General features: G+C 43.6%; 1 protein-coding gene across 2 annotated transcripts; it reads left to right on the top strand.

Annotated features, from left to right (window-relative positions):
* The first annotated feature begins 792 nt into the window (after window positions 1-792).
* On the top strand, window positions 793-21,343 carry LOC110486164 (chromobox protein homolog 1). Of its 2 annotated transcripts, none has more exons than XM_021557575.2 (6): window positions 793-1,022; window positions 2,999-3,151; window positions 7,059-7,233; window positions 19,275-19,458; window positions 19,564-19,658; window positions 19,806-21,343. In XM_021557575.2, the coding sequence occupies exons 2-6, from the start codon at window positions 3,049-3,051 to the stop codon at window positions 19,948-19,950; spliced, it is 702 nt and encodes a 233-aa protein (XP_021413250.1). In that variant the 5' UTR covers window positions 793-1,022; window positions 2,999-3,048; the 3' UTR covers window positions 19,951-21,343. The 2 variants fall into 2 exon arrangements, with proteins under 2 accessions (XP_021413250.1, XP_021413252.1); XM_021557577.2 differs by lacking the exon at window positions 793-1,022 and adding an exon at window positions 1,121-1,349.
* Window positions 21,344-21,505: the final 162 nt, after the last annotated feature.

Below are 21,505 nucleotides of genomic sequence, written 5' to 3'. Positions count from 1 at the left end.
TGTGCAGGTAATGCAAGCTTTTTACTGGTATTTTGTTAGTACACATCACTGCCATGCTCTAAATCCTTAACACATTACTTTTGTGTTTTTTTGTGTGTGTGTTCCTTTCGATTTACATGACAACATAGTGATTGCACATATTGACTGTAAACGATTATGATTAATATAAAGAAAATGAACAGGGTGGCTTCTAATGATATCCCAGAGGACACAGAGAGGGTGAAGATGGCACCTCTCATGGGTGACATCTTCATCAGTGTTCTGAGGGTTTTCACATACAGCAGTTTGTCAGTCGGGACATCAAAGATGCTATACCTTCAGAATATGCATGATGTAAGTGTCAGTGCAGTCAGTTAAAAAATACATCTGGCAGTGGAGAAGAAGAAGGGAAAGACTGTCATTTGCTTTTCACTGGCTGAAGTCAGTGAAGGCTAACCAGCCAAAAGGGGATAGCGAGAGAAACATGGAGAGCAAGGTGGGGGGAGTTCAGGCTTCCACAACTGATCATAGGTTTTTGAATTACTGCTGTCTTTCTAATATTATATATTTTTTAATGGTAAAATTCATGAATCAATCCTGAGACTCTAGAGTATAGAACTAAGTACAAGACATTAAGTAAAGTTATTGCTCTACCCATTGGCAAGCTTGACCAATAACTAAACATTGAAAATAAAGATCATCAAACATCTCTGAATAATTTGTTTATAATAGAGAAAAGAAAGAAAGAACAATAACATGTTTAAAGACTTCATCTCCCATGGTGCCATACAATAACACGTTGCGTAGCCACGCTTCGCCGGAGTTGGCGGGTACGAGGGAGGCACTGGATGGCTATTGTCTGTAGCTTTACGCAAAAACGAGAAGTGTCCTTTTAAAATATATTACAAGCTGATCTTTACATAAGATAAGCACAACATCTATATATATTTTTTAGACAAACCGTTGGTGTAATACTGGTTTTCATTTGATAAAAATAACTAAATTTACGACAATTCATTCATTAGAGTCAAATCTCTGTAAAGGTAAGTGGCTAGTTACTTCACCATCGCCTTTGCTCTTTAGTGGTCCCCCCAGCGTTAACCTTGTATTATGCACAGTGGGTGATAAACATATCTCGATAGGCCAATATATTGACACGGCAATGTGCATCTTGCTACATTGTTGCATGCGGATTCTGTTTTGAGTGTTCAATGGTATTGTTTTCGCGCGAGTTCGTGTAGATTGCTCTCGTGCTATGATTCAGGTCAACATGGACGACTAGTCATTCCATCTCGACAGCTCTGGGGGGGGGGAAGAAACCCCCTAGCACCATCATATGAAACGGGATCGGCTGATGGCATAGTGAACGGGTTGGTTAATACATTGGAATTGTGTGTAGCCCTTTACATTTCCCCTGTATTCGACCCTTTTACTTGGTTGCACTGCGCGATTGCCCGTTATTATTGAAGTAGGAAAACGATTTAGGTTGCAACATTTCATTACCCCCGTTCGGGCAGGAATGTGGCTCGTCGAATTGGTTACTCCTAAAAGAGAGGAAACGTGCTGTAGCAAAGAAAGGACTGCTTATTAGACAAATATATTTGCATCGATTTACAAGTGGCTAAATTCACATCATTGATTGACATTGCCCGTTAATACGAACAGTGTAGCCACCAGCGAACTGCAGCGTTCACCTAAAATCAATGCTACCCCAATAGGGCAATGGAATCAGAAATCATCACCTTGTTGAAATGACTTACATTTTGAAACGAACTGTTGAATTGCACGTCAAAGCTGGCACTCAAATGCGTTGTTTAGCCTACACAACATTTTGATGATACTGAAAAACGTTGTCTTATTTAATTATGCTTTGAATACATTTGTGTTTGTATGATAGTGATGCTTACCCCAATGTTGAGTTAGGAAGGGGTGGGGGTAAGCGTTTTCTTGGTGTCGTGTGTTCCATAGGGTAAGAATCAGGGTGTCTGTGTGCCCCCCAGACATTCCCTTGTTCTCACCATGTTTGTTTTCTACCAGTGGTTTGTAGTGATTGTGTGCCTAAGTTCATTTGAAGCTTGACCCCTTCATGCTGAATCTCATGTCATTTGATGTGCTTGACTGCGTGATTGCTGGTCTGATTGATATGATTGTGCTTCTGACATTTTAAACTTTCCAAACATATTAGTAGGTGTGCGTTGGTCTGCACCACATCAAGGCTACAGCCCAATGGAATGTTCAAGAACTCCTATAGTCCCTACCCCCTGCCGAGATCATGTATTCAAGATGGGTACCAACCCCTAGGGCTCTCCTCTGGGAATCACGCCAACAGTGTACCATCCCTTAGAATCTCTAGTCATAAATATTTCTGGAAGTAGTGATGACAAACCTAAGAGGGCTTCTAGTCAAATATTTGCTTTTCTGTGTATTTGTTTGTATTAGTTGCAGACTTGCAGTACAATGCATGGCAGTTTTTTTAATAGAAACATAATATATCGCCGCTCCATGCGTTTTAGTACTGACCATGTAGTACTGACCAAAGATTATTTTAGAACTAACCCAAGATAGACGTTTCCAAGAGGCGCATATGACTTTTTCTGTTTGTAACAGAATGGAGTTTTGGTCACAGAACTGTATTGAGATCAAATGTTTTATAGATGAGAAAATAAGCAGAATGTCGGCCAAAATCCATCTCGCTCCATCTTCTCCCACTGCCAACCACTGGTCTTCCTCTGGTCACCATATTTGGTGGTGAGCGGAAATGCCAAACTGGATACTTCACATGTACACAGCCGATAGAATAATGAGACAGATGTTCCATCTGAGCTGTCGTGGTATGCATGCATTACACGTTAGTAATTTATTTGACTGTGAGAGATGATACCATGTGGTTATCTTACCGTTGTCATTCTCTCCTGCCTTCTGTGATATCTCCCTGATGCCTCTGATCCATGACCCCCCCCCTCCCGGTTCTCCCATCAACTATGCCTAAGTAACACCCCTCCCCTCTCACCCTGTTTAGCTCTGTTGACAAGGAACCCGCTGGTTCCACTGCCTTCTCCCAGCCTGAAAATGAGTGAGCCTACTGCTACAGAACCCCCTAGCGATGTGACCCCCATTGTTACTACTGGTGTTACCACTGAAGGTGTAGATCAACCTTCTACTAATGCAAACGGTAATCCATTGTTTCTGTCTTGTGAATGCAATGGGGGTGGGTGGTGGACTGGCCAGCTTCGGCAGAACTTAAACGCCCGCAAGCGGAAATTCGTTTTTTTGGGGGGTAAAAGACAATGCCGTGTAGCTTACCCATGATGTTGCACAAGGATTTAAGTCAGTTACTTTAGTCAAAGTATGATATATTTGGGCTTGAAGTGATAACTTCAGATATTTTCCGTGTCAATGTGTTTCCCCTATGTGATTACGTGCTAATACTTTTCAGTCTCAAGTTTTTCCACTCCACGTGGAAATCACCTCTGGAAGATCTCAAAATTGCACAATCCTCGCGTCCTCTCTCGTCTCCTTCTCAAAACCCATTGGAGGACAAGGTCAGAGGGGAAGGACCTCTGGCTTTCTCATCCAATGGGTTTTGAGAAGATGAGGACGTGAGGGTTCTGCAATTGAGATCATTCCCTCTACGTTCCTTCTCACTTACAATTCGTGAATATGTAATGTTGCTTGCATCATTCTTCAGAGGTGGAACCTAAGCAAGCTTTTCTGCTCTGAAAGAGGATTTACCGCCAAATATTTTTTTATGGGGCCTCCAAAGGATTCTCTCTTACTTGGCTGCCCACCTTGACAAGATTAGGGGGATATGTACTAGGCTTGGGCGGTATCCAGATTGTCATACCTTCATACAGACCTTGTGCCATACCGGGAGATAATACTGGCACTGAACACAAGGGGCCATGGTTTCAAACACCACTGATACTCAGTAATCTGAAGGTTAGCAATGTAAAAAGTACATCTAAAATTCCATAGAGAATGCTAACTAAATGCTAACAAGCCCATTGCAAACATTTTGTAACTCAAAAATGATACTCAGTTTGCTTCACTCGAATAACAAATATTAGCCAGCAAGGCTCTTGATCCCGGAGGGGGTTCTCTGCTGTTACCAAGCAAATGCTTGATTTTGGAAGAAACTAACCACTTAGCTAACTAGCTTCTAAATTAGCAAACTATATGCACAACTGCAGAGCATTTAGCACATTTAAACAGTTAACTTAATAGTAATAAGATATCTAGCTGGCAAACATTTAACTGTGAATTCCATGCTGTAATTAGATTACCTGGCGCATGCTGCACAACAGTGAGTGACTCAAGGCTCCGCTCTTTCGTCTTTGTGCTTGTAAACAAATCACCTGACTGTGGGCTAACGTAAGCTTCATAATAATGTGACAGCTGAAATCTAACATATTACAGGTATTTACTTAAGTAGCTACAAATATTCCAATTTATTACAAAATTTCAAATAAATAGTTTAAACAGTATTGACGGTATTGGAAAAACCATCCCATGGGTTTTTTCCAAATACCCCGGTATACGGTATAGTGCCCAAGCCTAATATGTAATGCACTGTGTCCACCCTCTACACACACACACACACACACACACGCATTCGTCAACTATGCACTCATGTGACTGTTTGATTTGATCGTCATCCTTAACACCATCTTGTCCAACCTCTTTCAGATATCCAAGAATCTTATAGGTCGTGACCTTGACTTGTTCAAGGCTGCAGACCCTCCCTTTGATGTTATGGTCCACGCTAGAGGTGGACCATAGTTTCAAAAACAATTGGTAACACTTTTTTTTGTTGGCTAGTCGAACTATAGATGCTCTACAGACTATCAGTAACATTTCAACTAATTATCTGCCCAACCTTTATCCTAACTCTAAACGTAGCCCTAACCTTTACCCTAACCCTTATTCTCAACCTTAACCTCACCAAGCAGTTGCTTATCAACAGATAGTTTGTTGATAGTTCGTCTGTAGATGCTCTATAGATAATATCCAAATAAAGTGTGACCGAAACCTTTCGTTGGCTGTATGTGGCACCACTTATCCTTTGCCCAACCTGTATGTCTATTTGGGCTTCAAATCAGCAATGATAGTGCATCCTTCTCCATGACAGTGTATGTACACTACCGTTCAAAAGTATGGGGTCACTTAGAAATTTCCTTGTTTTTGAAAGAAAAGCAAGACATTTTGTCCATTTTAAAATAACATCAAATTGATCAGAAATACATTGTAGACATGGTTAATGTTGTAAATGACTATTGTAGCTGGAAACAGCTTTTTTAAATTAATGGAATATCTACATAGGCGTACAGAGGCCCATTATCAGCAACCATCACATCAGAAACAAATAGTTTTATTCTGAAACTCGTCAGTCTAGGCTATTCCGTGCGAGAAATTTCCAAGACACGGAAGATCTCGTACAACGTTGTTTACGACTCCCTTCACAGAACAGCGCAAATTCTAACCAGAATAGAAAGAGGAATGGGAGGCCCCGGTGCACAACTGAGCTAGAGGATAAGTACATTAGTGTCTAGTTTGAAAAACAGACGCTTCACAGGTCCTCAACTGGCAGCTTCATTAAATAGTACCCGCAAAACACCAGTCTCAATGTCAACAGTGAAGAGGCGACTCCGGGATAATGGCCTTCTAGGCATAGTTGCAAAGAAAAAGCTATATCTCAGACTTGCCAATAAAAATAAAAGTTTAAGATGGGCAAAAGAACACAGACACTCGACAGAGGAAGATTGGAAAAAAGTGTTGTGGAGAGACAAATCTAAGTTTGAGGTGTTCGGATCACAAAGAAGAACATTTGTGAGACGTGGAAAAAATGAAAAGAGGCTGGAGGACTGCTTGATGCTATCTGTCAAGCATGTTGGAGTAAATGTGATGGTCTGGGGCTGCTTTGGTGGTTGTAAAGTGGGAGAATTGTTCAGGGTTAAAGGGATCTTGAAGAAGGAGGGCTATCACTGCATTTTGCCATTCCATACCCTGTGGACGGCGCTTAATTGGAGCCAATTTCCTCCTACAACTGGACAATGACCCAAAGCACAGCTCCAAACTATGCAAAAACTATTTAGGGAAGATGCAGTCAGCTGGTATTCTGTCTATAATGGAGTGGCCAGCATAGTCACCGGATCTCAACCCTGTTGAGCTGTTGTGGGAGCAGCTTGACCGTATGGTACGTAAGAAGTGCCCATCAAGCCGATCCAACTTGTGGAAGGTGCTTCAGGAAGCATGGGGTGAATTCTCTTCAGATTACCTCAACTAATTGACAACTAGAATGCCAAAGGTCTGCAAGGCTGTAATTGCTGCAAATTGAGGATTCTTTGACGAACGCAAAGTTTGAAGGACACTGTTTCAATTAAAAATCATTATTTATTACCTTGTCAACGTCTTGACTATATTTCCTATTCATTTTGCAACTCATTTCATGTATGTTTTCATGGAAAATAAGAACATCTCTAAGTGACCTCAAACTTTTGAACGGTAGTGTATGTCCTTGAAATGTTAAATCCTTGTGTCCATTCCCCATACCGGACACCTTAAAACTACCCCAGGAGCATACCAAGCTCATCTAACTCCCTCTAAAAACAAATCCATGAGGATCTCTATTTGAATACAGAAACCCATTGCCATGGTTTGGTTATACTTACAGACTTACAAAAACCCAATTTGAAAGTGGATCAACCAGATGCTAGTTATTCAGAGCCAGAAATCTTGAGGCACACTGAAGCCTACATCAGAGAGCCCGTCTCAACATAGTCCTCTACAATTCCATGAACTGTAATGAAAAAAGGGTTGGCAAACAGGGTTGATGATAAAAAGGTACAAAGGTTGCCATTCTGCCACTGCTGCTTAATTGTGAAAAAGACCACAATTTTGCATTTTGATTGGCAAATCAAGTCCAACAGACTCGATTTGGACTTGAATCCAATGTTTTGTCACGAATCACTTCTGTGAAATCTGATCATAGTGAAGTGTGCCCATAATCATTGGGGCTTTATAGCTGTGAACAAAGTCTTTGGAGTCTAACCAAACTGTTCTGCACTCCTTCCCTTCACCAGAGCCCCCGAAGGAAGAGGTCAAGTTGGCAGCAACAACAGGGAAGAAACAGACCAAGAAGAAGGTGGAGGAGGTGGTAGAGGAAGAGGAGGAGGAATATGTGGTGGAGAAGGTGCTGGACCGACGGGTGGTAAAGGGACGCGTGGAGTTTCTGCTCAAATGGAAAGGCTTCTCCGAGTGAGTTGAGACTTGATGCTTGTAATGCTACAGTCACAGAAATGAAATGATCATACATTACATACAATCCTGTATACATTTTTTTATAATAATTTTGCATCTCTTTATTGGTACCTATGGGGTAGTGCCGCTTGGGGAAGCTGGGGGTCTTGTTGCCATGCAACAGGAGTTGTAAAAAAAAAAACCTGGGCCCTCCTGATCTGCAACAGGTCGGACGTATTGGTCGCCATTTTCCTCACAGAGCATGTTGTGCAAGGTCTACAATGGTCTCCAATGTCTCTGGCTTGTGACAAGTGGTGGTGTGGAACACTTGCCAGTGGTTGGCAAGTACAGTGCATTTGGAAAGTATTCAGACCCTTTGACTTTTTCCACATTTTGTTACGTTTCAGCCTTACTCTAAAATGGATATAAATAAAAAATGTCCCACATCAATCTGCACATAATACCTCATAATGACAAATAGCTTTTTTATTTTGCACATTTGATAAAAAAAACTCCTCTCTGCAGATCCTCTCAAGCTCTGTCAGGTTAGATGGGGAGCGTTGCTGCACAGCTATTTCAAACCAAATATTTATTTGTCAAATGCGCCGAATACAACGCAGTGAAATGCTTACATACAAGCCCTTAACCAACAATGCAGTTTTCAGAAAAATAAGTGTTAAGTAAAAAATAACAAATAATCAAAGAGCAGCGGTAAAATAACAGTGTCGAGGCTATATATAGGGGGTACCGGTTAGTCGAGGTAATTAAGGTAGTATGTACATGTAGGTAGAGTTAAAATGACTATGAATAGATAATTAACAGAGTAGCAGCAGTGTAAAAGATGAGGCGGGTGGCAATGCAAATAGTCTGGGAAGCCATTTGATTAGCTGTTCAGGAGTCTTATGGCTTGGGGGGTAGAAGCTGTTAAGCCTTTTGGACCTAGACTTGGTGCTCCGGTACCGCTTGCTGTGTGGTAGCAGAGAGAAGTCTATGACTAGGGTGGCTGGAGTCTTTGACAATTTGTAGGGTCTTCCTCTGACATCGCCTGGTATAGAGGTTCTGGATGGCAGGAATATTGGCCCCGCTTGTATACTGGGCCGTTTGCACTACCCTCTGTAGTGCCTTGCGGTCGAGGCTGAGAAGTTGTCATACCATTCTCGATGGTGAAGCTGTATAACCTTTTGAAGTCTCTTCAGTCTCCTGAGTGGGAATAGGCTTTGTTGTACCCTCTTCATGACTGTCTTGGTGTGTTTGACACCAAGGAACTTGAAGCTCTCAACCTGCTCCACTTCAGCCCCGTCGATAAGAATGGGGACATTCTCGGTCCTCCTTTTTCCAGTAGTACACAATCATCTCCTTTGTCTTGATCACATTGAGGGAGAGGATGTTGTCCTGGCACCACATGGCCAGGTCCCTGACTTCCCTATAGGCTGTCTCATCGTTAGCTGTTGTGTCATCGGAAAACTTAATGATGGTGTTGGATTCGTGCCTGGCCGTGCAGTCATGAGTGAAGAGGGAGTACAGGAGGTGACTAAGCACGCACCACTGAGGGGCCCCTGTGTTGAGGATCAGCGTGGCAGTTGTGTTGTTACCTACCCTTACCACCTGGAGGCAGCCTGTCAGGAAGTCCAGGATCCAGTTGCAGAGAGAGGTGTTTAGTCCCAGGGTCCTTAGCTTTGTGATGAGCTTTGAGGGCACTATGGTGTTGAATGCCTTTTGTCCAGGTGCGTAAGGGCAGTATGGAGAGCAATAGAGATTGCATCATCTGTGGATCTGTTGTGGCGGTATGCAAATTGGGGTGGGTCTAGGGTTTCTGGGATAATGGTGTTGTGAGCCATGACCAGCCTTTCAAGCACACCGTGGCTACAGACGTGAGTGCTACGGGTCGGTAGTAATATAGGCAGGTTCCCTTAGTGTTATTGGGCACAGGTGTTATGGTGGAACATGTTTTGAAACATGTTGATCTTACAGACTTGGTCAGGGACAGGTTGAAAATGTCAGTGAAGACACTTGCAAGTTGGTCAGTGCATGCTCGGCGTACACATATCCGTAACCCGTCTGGCCCTGCGGCCTTGTGAATGTTGACCTGTTTATAGGTCTTACTCACATCGGCTACAGAGAGCGTTATCACACAGTTGTCCAGAACAGCTGATGCTCTCATGCATGTTTCAGTGTTGCTTGCCTCGAAGCGAGCATAGAAGTAATTTAGCTCGGCTGGTGTCACTGAGCAGCTTGCGGCTGTACTTCCCTTTTTTAGTCTGTAATAGTTTGCGTGCCCTGCCACATCCGGAAAATGTCGGAGCCGGTGTGGTACCATTCAATCTTAGTTCTGTATTGATGCTTTTGCCTGTTTTATGGTTTTGTAGGAGGGCATAGCGGGATTTCTTATAAGCTTCCAGGTTCGAGTCCCACTCCTTGAAAGCGGCAGCTCTACCCTTTAGCTTAGTGTGGATGTTGTGTTGTGGAAATTTCCTGTATTACCAAATCATGAGAGAGCAAACCACACAAGTATATTATAAAGTCCATATTTAATTATTTGAGCTTCACCATAGCCCTGTTTGACTCAGATCAATTCAGTGTCTATAAATGAATTCACTGAGAGTGCTTACAAAACAGTTCTTAGTATCATTTATAGCCAAGACACACCCATCTCAACTCACATGACAAATAACAGATATTAGGAACATTACACAAATAACCTTTTACTTGAAAAAGGACGATCCCATAGCTAGATAGCATTAGCTATAAATTATTGTTCAGTTTGGTCTCCTAAACGAAGTTCTTATCTTGTTCTTGGTACCACTTAGGACCAAAACATTACCTCATCCAATGGCATATATCAATTGTCAAATCTAGATACTCCCATCAAAAATACAACCCCTCTTGGACAAAATCTAATGAGAGGAGTGACTGGCACACAGACATTGTGGAGCCAACTAACTGGTTCCCCATTAATCACACCATCCCTTCACATGGTTTAGGAATAGTTAGACACATTCACATATAAGACAAACCTGACCTCTCCCCTCTCTGGGCCAAAAGTAACTTTTTCCACATAAGCATACATATGAACATTGATAAAACATCTTATTTATCAATGTTACCTAAAGAATTCTGATTCTGCCACAACAGTTGCCTGTAATCCATGGCTTCTGGTTGGGGTATGTACGTACAGTCACTGTGGGGACGACGTCATCGATGGGCTTATTGATGAAGCCAGTGACTGATGTGGCGACTGATGTCCTTAATGGCATAGGAAGAATCCCGGGAAACATATTCCAGTCTGTGCAAGCAAAACGGTCCTGTAGCTTAGCATCTGCTTGATCTGACCTGTTTTTTTTAATTTACTGAGTGACTGGAGCTACCTGCTTTCGTTTTTGAAAGCAGGAATCAGGAGGGTAGAATGGTGGTCAGATTTGACAAATGGAGGGCGAGTGAGAGCTTTATATGCGTCTGTGTTTAGAGTAAAGGTGGTCTAGATGTGTTTCCCTCTGGTTGCACATTTTACATGCTGGTAGAAATTAGGTAAATCAGATTTAAGTTTCCCTGCGTTAAAGTCCCCGGCCAATAGGAGCGCCGCCTTCTCGGTGAGAGTTTTCCTGTTTGCTTATGGCCTTATACAGCTCATTGTGTGGTCTTAGTCACAGCATTGCTTTGTGGTGGTGAATAGACAACTACAAAGAATATAGATGAGAACTCTCTTGGTAGATAGTGTGGTCTACAGCTTTTCATGAGATACTCTACCTCAGGCGAGCAAAACCTCGGGACTTCCTTACTATTAGATTTCGTGCACCAGCTGTTGTTTAAAATATACATAGACTGCCACCCCTTGCCTTACCAGAGGCGGCTGTTCTATCTTGCTGATGCAGCGTAAAACCCGCCAGCTGTAAGTTATGTCGTCGTTCAGCCACGACTCGGTAAAACTTAGGACGTTGCAGTTTTTAATGTCTCCTTCGTAGGGTATACGTGATCGTAGTTCATCTATTTTATTATCCAATGACTGAATGTTGGCTAATAGGACTGATGGTAAAGGCAGATTACCCACTCACCGTCGGATCCTTACAAGGCACCCCGACCTACTTCACTGATATCTCAGTCTTTCTCCTGCGAATGATTAGGATGAGGGCCTTGTCGGGTGTGTGAAGTAAGTCCTTTGTGTCGACTCGTTAAAGAGAAAATCTTCTTCCAGTACGAGGTGAGTAATCGCTGTCCTGATATCCAGAAGCTCTTTCTGGTCATAAGAGAGAGTTGCAGAAACATTACGTACAAAATCAGTTACAAATAATGTGAGAACACACAATAGCACCATTCCTTAGGAGAGAGCCATCTCCTCATGCACCATTTTCATGTTCAATTGAGTTCAAGTCCAAGTTCTTGCTGGGCCACTCAAGGACATTCAGAGACTTGCCCCGAAGCTATGCTTGCGTTGTCTTGGCTGTGTGCCAAGAAAATCCAGCACAGTGAGTTATGTGGCTCTAGAAGGTTCTCAAGCCGAGAAACAGCCTCCTCCATTTGCAATAACTTAACTTCAATTCATTTTTAACGTTGCGAAAGTGACGACATTTAGAAAAGTCCCAGAATCACAAGACTAGGCGCATTGAAACTGCCTCGGCCCATAGAGACGGACCCTAAAGTTTCTGTCCGATAGTTCTCAGGGACCCCGTAGCAATGCTCGGGAAAAAAGTGAATTTTCAGAACTAATTAAGGTCGCTGCTCAGTCTCCGAATGACCTATCGAGCCGAAACCCGGGATTCGGGGTCGCCTCAGCTAGGCCTAGGCACATAATGTCAGAACTGCACCTGCAGCTTGAATGTAACTGTTTTTGACGTTTAAAAAATATATTTTAACAGGAGGCGCTGTGAATTGTGGGCCGACTCTGAAATATGTGATAGTTGGCTTTTAAAAGAGTTGGACAAAGTGAGTTTGGTGTCGGTATGATATCTTATTGACTGATGGCTGACCTGATGGCAGTATAATATATTGTACATTTTATATTGCAAATGGACAGTGTACATTTCCATTTTTTTTTTTTTTAACCAGGTAGGTCAGTTGAGAACAAGTTCTCATTTACAACTGCAACCCGGCCAATATAAAGCAAAGCAGTGCAACAAAAAAACTACAGAGTTACACAAACAAGCATACAGTCATTAACACAATAGAAAAATCTATGTACAGTGTGTTGAAATGTAGAAGATTAGGAAGGTAAGGCAAATAGGCCATAGAGGTGAAATAATTACAATTTAGCATTAACACTGGAGTGATATATGTGCAGATGATGATGATGATGATGTGCAAGCAGAGATACTGGGGTGCAAAAGAGCAAGAAGATAAATAACATTATGGGGATGAGGTAGTTTGGTGTGCTATTTACAGATTGGCTGTGTACAGGTACAGTGATCGCTGTACAGTAAGCTGCTCTGACAGCTGATGCTTAAAGTTAGAGGGAGATATTTTTGCAATTCGTTCCAGTCATTGGCAGCAGAGAACTGGAAGGAAAGGCGGCAATAGCAAGTGTTGGCTTTGGATGACCAGTGAAATATACCTGCTGGAGCGTGTGTTACGGGTGGGTGTTGCTATGGTGACCCATGAGCTGAGATAAGGCGAGGCTTTACCTAGCAGAGACTAATAGGTGACCTGGAGCCTGGAGTGGGTTTGGCGACAAATATGTAGTGAGGGCCAGCCAACGAGAGCATACAGGTCTCAGTGGTGTGTAGTATGTATATGCATTTAGTTTTACTAGCATTTAAAAACAGTTGGAGGCCACGGAAGGAGTGTTGTATGGCATTGAAACTTGTTTGGAGGTTTGTTTGCACAGTGTCCAAAGAAGGGCCAGATGTATACAGAATGGTGTCGTCTGCGTAGAGGTGGATCAGAGAATCGCCCGCAGCAAGAGACGTCATTGATCTATACAGAGAACAGATTCGGCCCGAGAATTTAACCTTGTGCCACCCCCATAGAGACTGCCAGAAGTCTGGACAACAGGCCCTCCGATTTGACACACTGAACTCTATCTGAGAAGTAGTTGGTGAACCAGGCGAGGCAGTCATTTTAGAAGCTAAGGCAATTGAGTTTGTCGATAAGAATGCAGTGATTGACAGAGTCGAAAGCCTTGGCCAGGTCGATGAAGACGGCTGTACAGTACTGTCTTTTATTGATGGTGGTTATGATATCGTTTAGGACCTTGAGCGTGTCTGAGGTGCACCCATGACCAGCTCGGAAGCCAGATTGCATAGTGGAGAAGGTACAGTGGGAAGTTTTGTTAACTTGGCTTTCGAAGATTTTAGAAAGGCAGAGCAGGATGGATATAGGTATATAACAGTTTGCGTCTAGTGTCTCGCCCTTTGAAGAGGGGGATGACCGCAGCAGATTTCTAATCTATGGGGATCTCAGACGATACGAAAGAGGTTGAATAGGCTAGTAATAGGGGTTGCAAAAATTTCGGCACATTATTTTAGAAAGAGAGGACCAGATTGTCTAGCCCAGCTGATTTGTATGAATCCAGATTCTGCAGCTCTTTCAGAACATCAGCTATCTGGATTTAGGTGGAGAGGGGGGGGGGGGGGGGGGGGGGGGGGGGGGGGGGGGGGGGGGGGGGGGGAGGGGGTGCTTGGACAAGTTGCTGCAGGGGGGTTTAGAGCTGTTGCCCGGGATATGGGTAGCCAGGCTGAATGCATGGCCAGCCCCAGAAAAATGCTTATTGAAATGATCGATTATCGTAGCTTTATCGGTGGTGACAGTGTCTCCTGTCCTCAGTGCAGTGGGCAGCTGGGAGGAGGCGCTCTTATTCTCCATGGACTTCAGTGTTCCAAAACTTTCTGGAATTAGTGCAACAGGATGCAAATTGCTGTTTGAAAAGGCTAGCCTTAGCGTTCCTAACTGACTGTGTATATTGGTTTGTGACTTCCCTGAAAAGTTGCATACCGCGGGGGCTATTCGATGCTAATGCAGAATGCAACAGGATGTTTCTGTACTGGTCACGTGCTGTCAAGTCGGGTAAACCAAGGGCTATATCTGTTCTTTGTTCTACATGCTTATTTAAGCACTTTTGAAGAGCAACCAGGCATCCTCTACTGATGGGATGAGGTCAATATCCTTCCAGGATACCCAGGCCAGGTCGATTTGGAAATGCCTTCTCGCTGAAGTGATTTAGGGAGTGTTTGACAGTGCTGAGGGTTGGTCGTTTGACTGCAGACCCATTACGGATGCAGGCAGTGATTGCTGAGATCCTGCTTGAAGACGGCAGAGATGTATTTAGAGGGCAAGTTGGGCAGGATGATATCTATGTGGGTGCCCATGGTTACGGATTTAGGGTTGTACCTGGTAGGTTCCGTGATCATTTGTGTGAGATTGAGGGCATCTAGCTTAGGTTTTGGACGGCCGGGGTGTTAAGCATATCCCAGTTTAGGTCATCTAACGGTACAAACTCTGAAGATAGATGGGGGGCAATCAATTCACATATGCTGTCCAGGGCACAGCTTGGGGCTGAGGGGAGTCTATAACAAGCGGCAACGGTGGGAGACTACTTTCTGGAATGGTGGATTTTTAAAAGTAGAAGCTTGAATTCTTTGGGCACAGACCTGGATAGTATGACAGAACTCTGCAGGCTATCTCTGCAGTAGATTGCAACTCCGCCCCCTTTGGCAGTTCTATCTTGTTGGAAAAAATTGTAGTTGGGGGTGGAAATTTCTGGATTTTTTATGGCCTTCCTAAGCCAGGATTCAGACACAGCTAGGACATCCGAGTTGGTGGAGTGTGCTAAAGCAGTGAATAAAACAAACATAGGGAGGATGCTTCTGATGTTAACATGCATGAAACCAAGGCTTTTGCGATTACAGAAGTCAACAAATGAGAGCACCTGGGGAATGGGACTGGTGCTGGGGGCTGCAGGGCCTGGGTTAACCTCTACCTCTACTACCAGAGGAGGAGTAGGATAAGGGTACGGCTAAAGGCTATATGAACTGGTCGTTTAGTGCGTTCGGAACAGGGAGTAAAATGAGCAGATTTCTGGGTGCGGAATAATAGATTTAATGTACAGACAAGGGTATGGTAGGATGTAAGTACAGTGGAGTTAAACCTAGGCATTGAGTAAACCTAGGCACCAGATAAGCCAGGTGAGGTCACTGCATGTGTGGGGGGTGGGACAAAAAGGCTATCTAAGGCATTGGGCAGGGCTGGGGGCTCTACAGTAAAATAAGACAATCACTAACCAAAACAGGAATAGACAAGACATATTGACATTAGGGCAAGGCATGTGTCACAGAGTGATCATAGGGTCCAATGAGAAGCAATAGGTGATTCAATTAGTCGCTACTACGCTAGGCGAGCCTGAGACACGGCGATTCAGACAGCTAGCGGGCCGAGGCTAGCAGATGGGCCTTTGGCAATGTCACAACGGTAGAGCCTGTTGAAACCACCTCGGACGATTACGTCAGCAGACCAGTCGTGATGGGTCGGCGGAGCTCCGTGTCGGCAGTAAAGGGTCCAGGCCAATTGGCAAAAGAGGTATTGTAGTCTATGAATTAGCTGGTGGACCTCTTCGGCAAGCAGGGAGATTTTTCTTTTTTAAATTAAAAACAAATTCTTATTTTCGGGCCTCCCGGGTGGCGCAGTGGTTAAGGGCGCTGTACTGCAGCGCCAGCTGTGCCATCAGAGTCCTGGGTTCGCGCCCAGGCTCTGTCGTAACCGGCTGCGACCGGGAGGTCCGTGGGGCGACGCACAATTGGCCTAGCGTCGCCCGGGTTAGGGAGGGCTTGGTCGGTAGGGGTGTCCTTGTCTCATCGCGCACCAGCGACTCCTGTGGCGGGCTGGGCGCAGTGTACGCTAGCCAAGGTGGCCAGGTGCACGGTGTTTCCTCCGGCGCATTGGTGCGGCTGGCTTCCGGGTTGGATGTGCGCTGTGTTAAAGAAGCAGCGGCTTGGTTGGTTGTGTATCGGAGGACGCATGACTTTCAACCTTCGTCTCTCCCGAGCCCGTACGGGAGTTGTAGCGATGAGACAAGATAGTAGCTACTACAACAATTGGATACTACGAAATTGGGGAGAAAAAGGGGTAAAAAATGCAAAAAAAAAAAATCTTATTTTCAATGACGGCCTAGGGGTTAACTGCCTAGGGGTTAACTGCCTTGTTCAGGGGCAGAACGACAGATTTTTACCTTGTCAGCCTGGGGATTCGATCTTGCAACCTTTCGGTTACTAGTCCAGCGCTCTAACCACTAGGCTACTTCCCGCCCCATGGGCCTAGCTAGAGGCAAGCTGGGCCTAGCTAGAGGCTAGCTCAAGGCTAACATGCTTTCTTCGGGACAGAGACGTTGAAGGTGAAGACCGCTAGCTGTGGCTAACTGACCAGTAGCTTGTAGCTAGTTAGCTGGCTAGCCTCTGATGGGGGTTCTGGTTCTAAAGTATAAAAATAGCAGATCCATACTACATTGGGTGAGGTGGGTTGCAGGAGAGTATACTCAGTCTGTTGATGGAAAGTGAGATTAAAATATAAATGAAATAATACAAGGAAAACTATATTTACAACGGGATATGATGGTACAAGACAAAACACACTTCCGACTGCTAAGCCATCTTAATGAGGGATTTACTGAGGGGTTTACCATCACCAAATGAAGAGGCAGAAATCAACACCAACGAGCGATGGAGAGGAACCACTATCACTGCTCGGCCATGCCTAATTCAACAAGCCAGTCAATTGGGCATTTCTGCAGCATGTCCAATTCGTGATGGTACAATTGGAAATGTACAAATAAGGGATTTAATATCACCAAATGGACAGCTGAAATCAACACCAACGAGCGATTGGACAGTGTCCATTACACATATGCTATATTGTCAGTGTGAACATGCTCTTCTGCAAGTTGACAGTGTCCATTGCGTATCCATAAGGACTTCCCGTTTTGAAATGGACATGCTGAATTAACATCAACGAGAAATTCTTACTTCCTATGATCAAACATGACAAATAGATCTTCTAGGTTGATTCAGGGCTTAACATAGTGATCTATAATTTGTTCAGTATGTATGCCATTTGGACATTTCTTATGTCATTTGGACATGGTTCACTTACTTTTGGGTTCGGAATCCGACTTCCTATGATCATATATGGCAAATGGACAAAACATGGGCCTTATGGAACAACCCAATAAAATAAGACAAATGTATATCCAGAAAGTTACTACATATGTATAATATATGATGTTTTAAAAGTGTGAATTTATTTTGTGATTTTGAAAATGTCACCTTTGAGATCTGACTTTGTGACCATTTCTCATATGGAAAATCTACAGTAGCGCTCACTCGCCACCTTTGGGAGTTTTGGAGTATCACACTTGGCATGTTCCGCTTGCAATGTTTTTGATGATCTGCCGTTTATTTGTGGTATTTGCGATTGTGTATATTGTTCGCCCAATGCCAGTAAGCTGCCATTCATTTTTGTCCATTTCATGGGGGTCTCCCCTTACTTGTCTTCATGGTTGTCTCATTGTCATGATGACCATCTAATACCAACATCAAACATTGAAAAATTAGGTTAGCTATTGCTCACCAGTTGTCAGGAATCGCAGAAATGCTGTCCTTGAAATTGGTGTCTTGGTTCCTGATTTAGAGGGACCACCAACTCCACTAGTGTACGGAATTGCTTAAGATACAACCAGGAAAGATTATGGAACTGGGGTACATCACCCAATTCCAGCTCCCTACACAAGTTTGCGTATGCTCCTTTTGGGCCCTATAAAATCATATTTTTTTTGTTGCCTAATTCCGTTTGTTCCCCCCCCCCCCCCCCCCCCCCCATTTTTATTATAGAACAAAATTGGATGTTGTAAGTCCACAGCAGTGCTTAAACCACACCAGCAGACCTCTTGAGGTCTGGGAAAAATATACATTTTTGGGTGTAGATACCCTTTTTTATATTCAAGTGTGCAGCCTGGCACCAGCAAGAGACCTGTAGCACACATGATTTTAGATTAGTTAAACAAATCACCACTGGATTGATGCAAATAATAATTCTGCCAGGTAGACATAGACTACTTTGTAGTAAACATTTAATTGAGAAGGTTTTTGGGAAAGCCTTGTAGTTATCATCATCGCTAGTGGCTATGTGGCAGACAAACTCGTGCACACATAGGGGCTCCTTCAAAGTTAAAGGAAAATATGAATCCCTTATGCTTTTAGTTTATGTCTTATTATAACCTTGGGAAAATACATTTTCTAAATGATAGATTACATTTAGTTGATGTCCTAAGTTCAATACATGTTTGAATATTCCATTTTAATGTCTGGATTCTGTCCGGGTTCTCCATATCGCAGATTTTATAGGGCCCTACTCTTTGGGCTTGGCACTGCATCCGTGGTCTCCCGAGTGGCGCAGTGGTCTAAGACACTGCATCTCAGTGCTAAAGGCATCACTACAGACCCTGGTTCGATTCCAGGTGGTATCACAACCAGCCGTGATTGGGAGTCCCATAGGGCTGCGCACAATTGTCCCAGCGTTGTCCGGTTAGGCCGTCAAATAATAATTCATTCTTAACTGACTTGCCTAGTTAAATAAAAATAAAGACTGTCAGTGTGTCAAAGCTTGCTGAATTAGTTTTTAAGTTCTTTCTTCTTATTCTTTCCTTTGTTTGTATGTTGTTGCTCTCATTGGTTGCTCTCATCTTTCTACAAAGAGTCAGTAGCCATTGTAAACATTTCCATCTTTTTCTGGTCCATGGTGACACAGAGATGGGACTTGCTTGGTCTTCGGCTGCTGTATATTTGGCATCTGTCTGTTTTGCTACTTCATCTTCCAGTGTTGCGGTGGTAGTCCTGCCACATCGGGCCCTGCACCTCCCCCCCCCCCCCCCCCCCCCCCCATGTGCTATTACGACCACGTTGGAATGATCTCAATTGTTAGGTGGTCCCTGGGCTGGGGAACCTTCGATCAGTTGGTTCTGGGGGGTTTGGAACCGAATCATCTGATGGTTGGAGCCCAGGTATAAATGGTCCTTTTACAGGTAGTGTCTTAGTTTGGAAATTCAAGCTGTTGTAGCCTTTTTAACCTGTATTTGTTTACCACAGTGAGGACAATACATGGGAACCGCAGGACAACCTGGATTGCCCTGACCTGATTGCGGAGTACATGCAGAATCATCATAACAAAAAAGAAAGTTGCAAGAAAGAGTCTGGTGGCAAGAGGAAAGCTGGTGAGTCCGACACAGAGGCAGGGGGTGAAGAAGGCAGGCCCAAGAAGAGGAAAGATGAGGTGAGAGCCTGTACTTGGTGTCAATATTAAAGAACATGCCTGATACTGTAGACCGTGAATGTGGCCCTGTACTGAACCTTCTCTCCTTATCCATCACTCTTTCAGGTAGAGAAGCCCAGAGGCTTTGCTCGTGGTCTTGACCCCGAACGGATCATTGGAGCCACGGACTCCAGTGGAGAGCTGATGTTCCTCATGAAATGGTGAGTTCTGGGCTGCATTGGGATTTTGACACTTTTCGCTATACGGTACTGCGAGAGTGGAAGATTGGTCAAATACTAGTTGTCCCCTCCAAAGAAGTGGGACATAACTGATTGAAGTGGCTTCACCCTTAAATTCTGTCTCCACAGGAAGAACAGTGATGAGGCTGACCTGGTGCCGGCCAAGGAGGCCAACATTAAATGTCCACAGGTGGTCATCTCCTTCTATGAGGAGCGTCTGACATGGCACTCCTACCCCACCGAGGAGGAAGAGAAGAAGGATGATAAGAACTAGCCACAGGTCCAGGATGAACGGGAAGGGGGTACAGAGGGTGGGGTTTAGAGTGGAGGGTGTGGGATAGAGAAGCTGATTTATTTCAAAACCTTTCTGCAAACCCGGACTGTTACAACTAAAACAGAGGTTGACAGATGGGTAGGGATGATAAGACTTGGCAAGGAGGTGGGTTGGGGGGTGGCATGGGTAAATACAACCCCTAAGTCTCAAGATCACTTTATCAGGCCTCACTTTTGGTCTCATCAGCTAGAATCATGGGATAAGTAGTTTTCAGTCCTTGAGCACTGAATTGCTTCAAAATCACCAGCTCCTCATACTGTAGTTTCACCTCTGAAAAGCTTTTGTCAAGATACACTTTTGAGTTAGCGAGGTATCACTACAGCAGCTGAGTTTACAAAATGGAATGGTCAGATTCCAAAACACGACCCAGCTAAAGTTCTCAGCTAATTCAATTGAAATAGCCAATCTTAATTTCCAGTTTTCTTGCGTGAAATGTTGAAGTTGATTTCTTGTCAGAACATTACCTTGTACCTACACATCCCTCATTGAGCAACTCACAGTGCTTTTTGTTTGTCTTTCTACTTTTTAAGAAACCTGTTTTAAGTGTTGGCACCTGCCTTCCCTTGCCATATCATTATCATATAATGTGTAAATAGTCGTGGTTATATTTGGTTAGTTTTAATTGGTTATGAGAGCAATCTAAGAAGGATTTTATTTGAGATTTTTTGGGATGTTCAGACTAGAGTTAACCTAGATCCTGTTCTCTAAGTGTTACGCATAGGGGGTGTATAGAGTTGTGAACAATGGTATGGAGCAGGGTTTCCATTAGAAAAACGTGGTGCTGAACATTTGACTGGCAGCATTTTAATTTACCAGACATTTGAGACATTTTCCCGACCCATATGCATTGTGTGCGTGACCTGATTAGGGCGTACAGCCACGGCGCTCAGAATGACAGCTCACATTTTAGATGATGGTAATTCGTTTTAAAAGAACGTGCAAATCGAGGACGCAACAGTGTGCGTCCTTACCGAATTCCGATGCGCACTTTGAAGAGGTTAGAATAACTGTCCACATTTACTTTTCCTCAGCCAACAAGATGAGTAACGAACAGCAAAAATCCCTAGCCTATGTCAATATACTATTCCCCCATAGTAGAACATTTGACCTATTTATTGGTCAGCTTGTCGTTCTGTGCGAGAAAGAAATGGCCTACTCCAGACAGACTCTGGGACAACAGATCCCAAATGCATACAACCAGTAGGCTTAGGCTACATAATTTTTTTTATAAGAATAACCTTCAAGCAATGAAGTTGATGCAACCGATCAGAACATTTAGCTTAAAATGTTGATTAAACTATTATTTCTTCACATACAGTGCCTTGCAAAAGTACTAATCCCCCTTGTCGTTTTTTTTCCCCCTATTTTGTTGCATTACAATCTGTAATTAAAATGTATTTTTATTTTGATTTCATGTAATGGACATACACAAAATAGTTCAAATTTGCAAAGTGAAATGAAAAAAATGACATGTTTAAAAAAAAAAAAATCAAAC

Source organism: Oncorhynchus mykiss, chromosome 13, assembly GCF_013265735.2.
Source record: "Oncorhynchus mykiss isolate Arlee chromosome 13, USDA_OmykA_1.1, whole genome shotgun sequence".
Taxonomy (NCBI): Eukaryota; Metazoa; Chordata; class Actinopteri; order Salmoniformes; family Salmonidae; genus Oncorhynchus; species Oncorhynchus mykiss.
The sequence above is the reverse complement of the archived record's forward strand: the minus strand, read 5'-3'. Positions and strand labels throughout refer to the sequence as shown.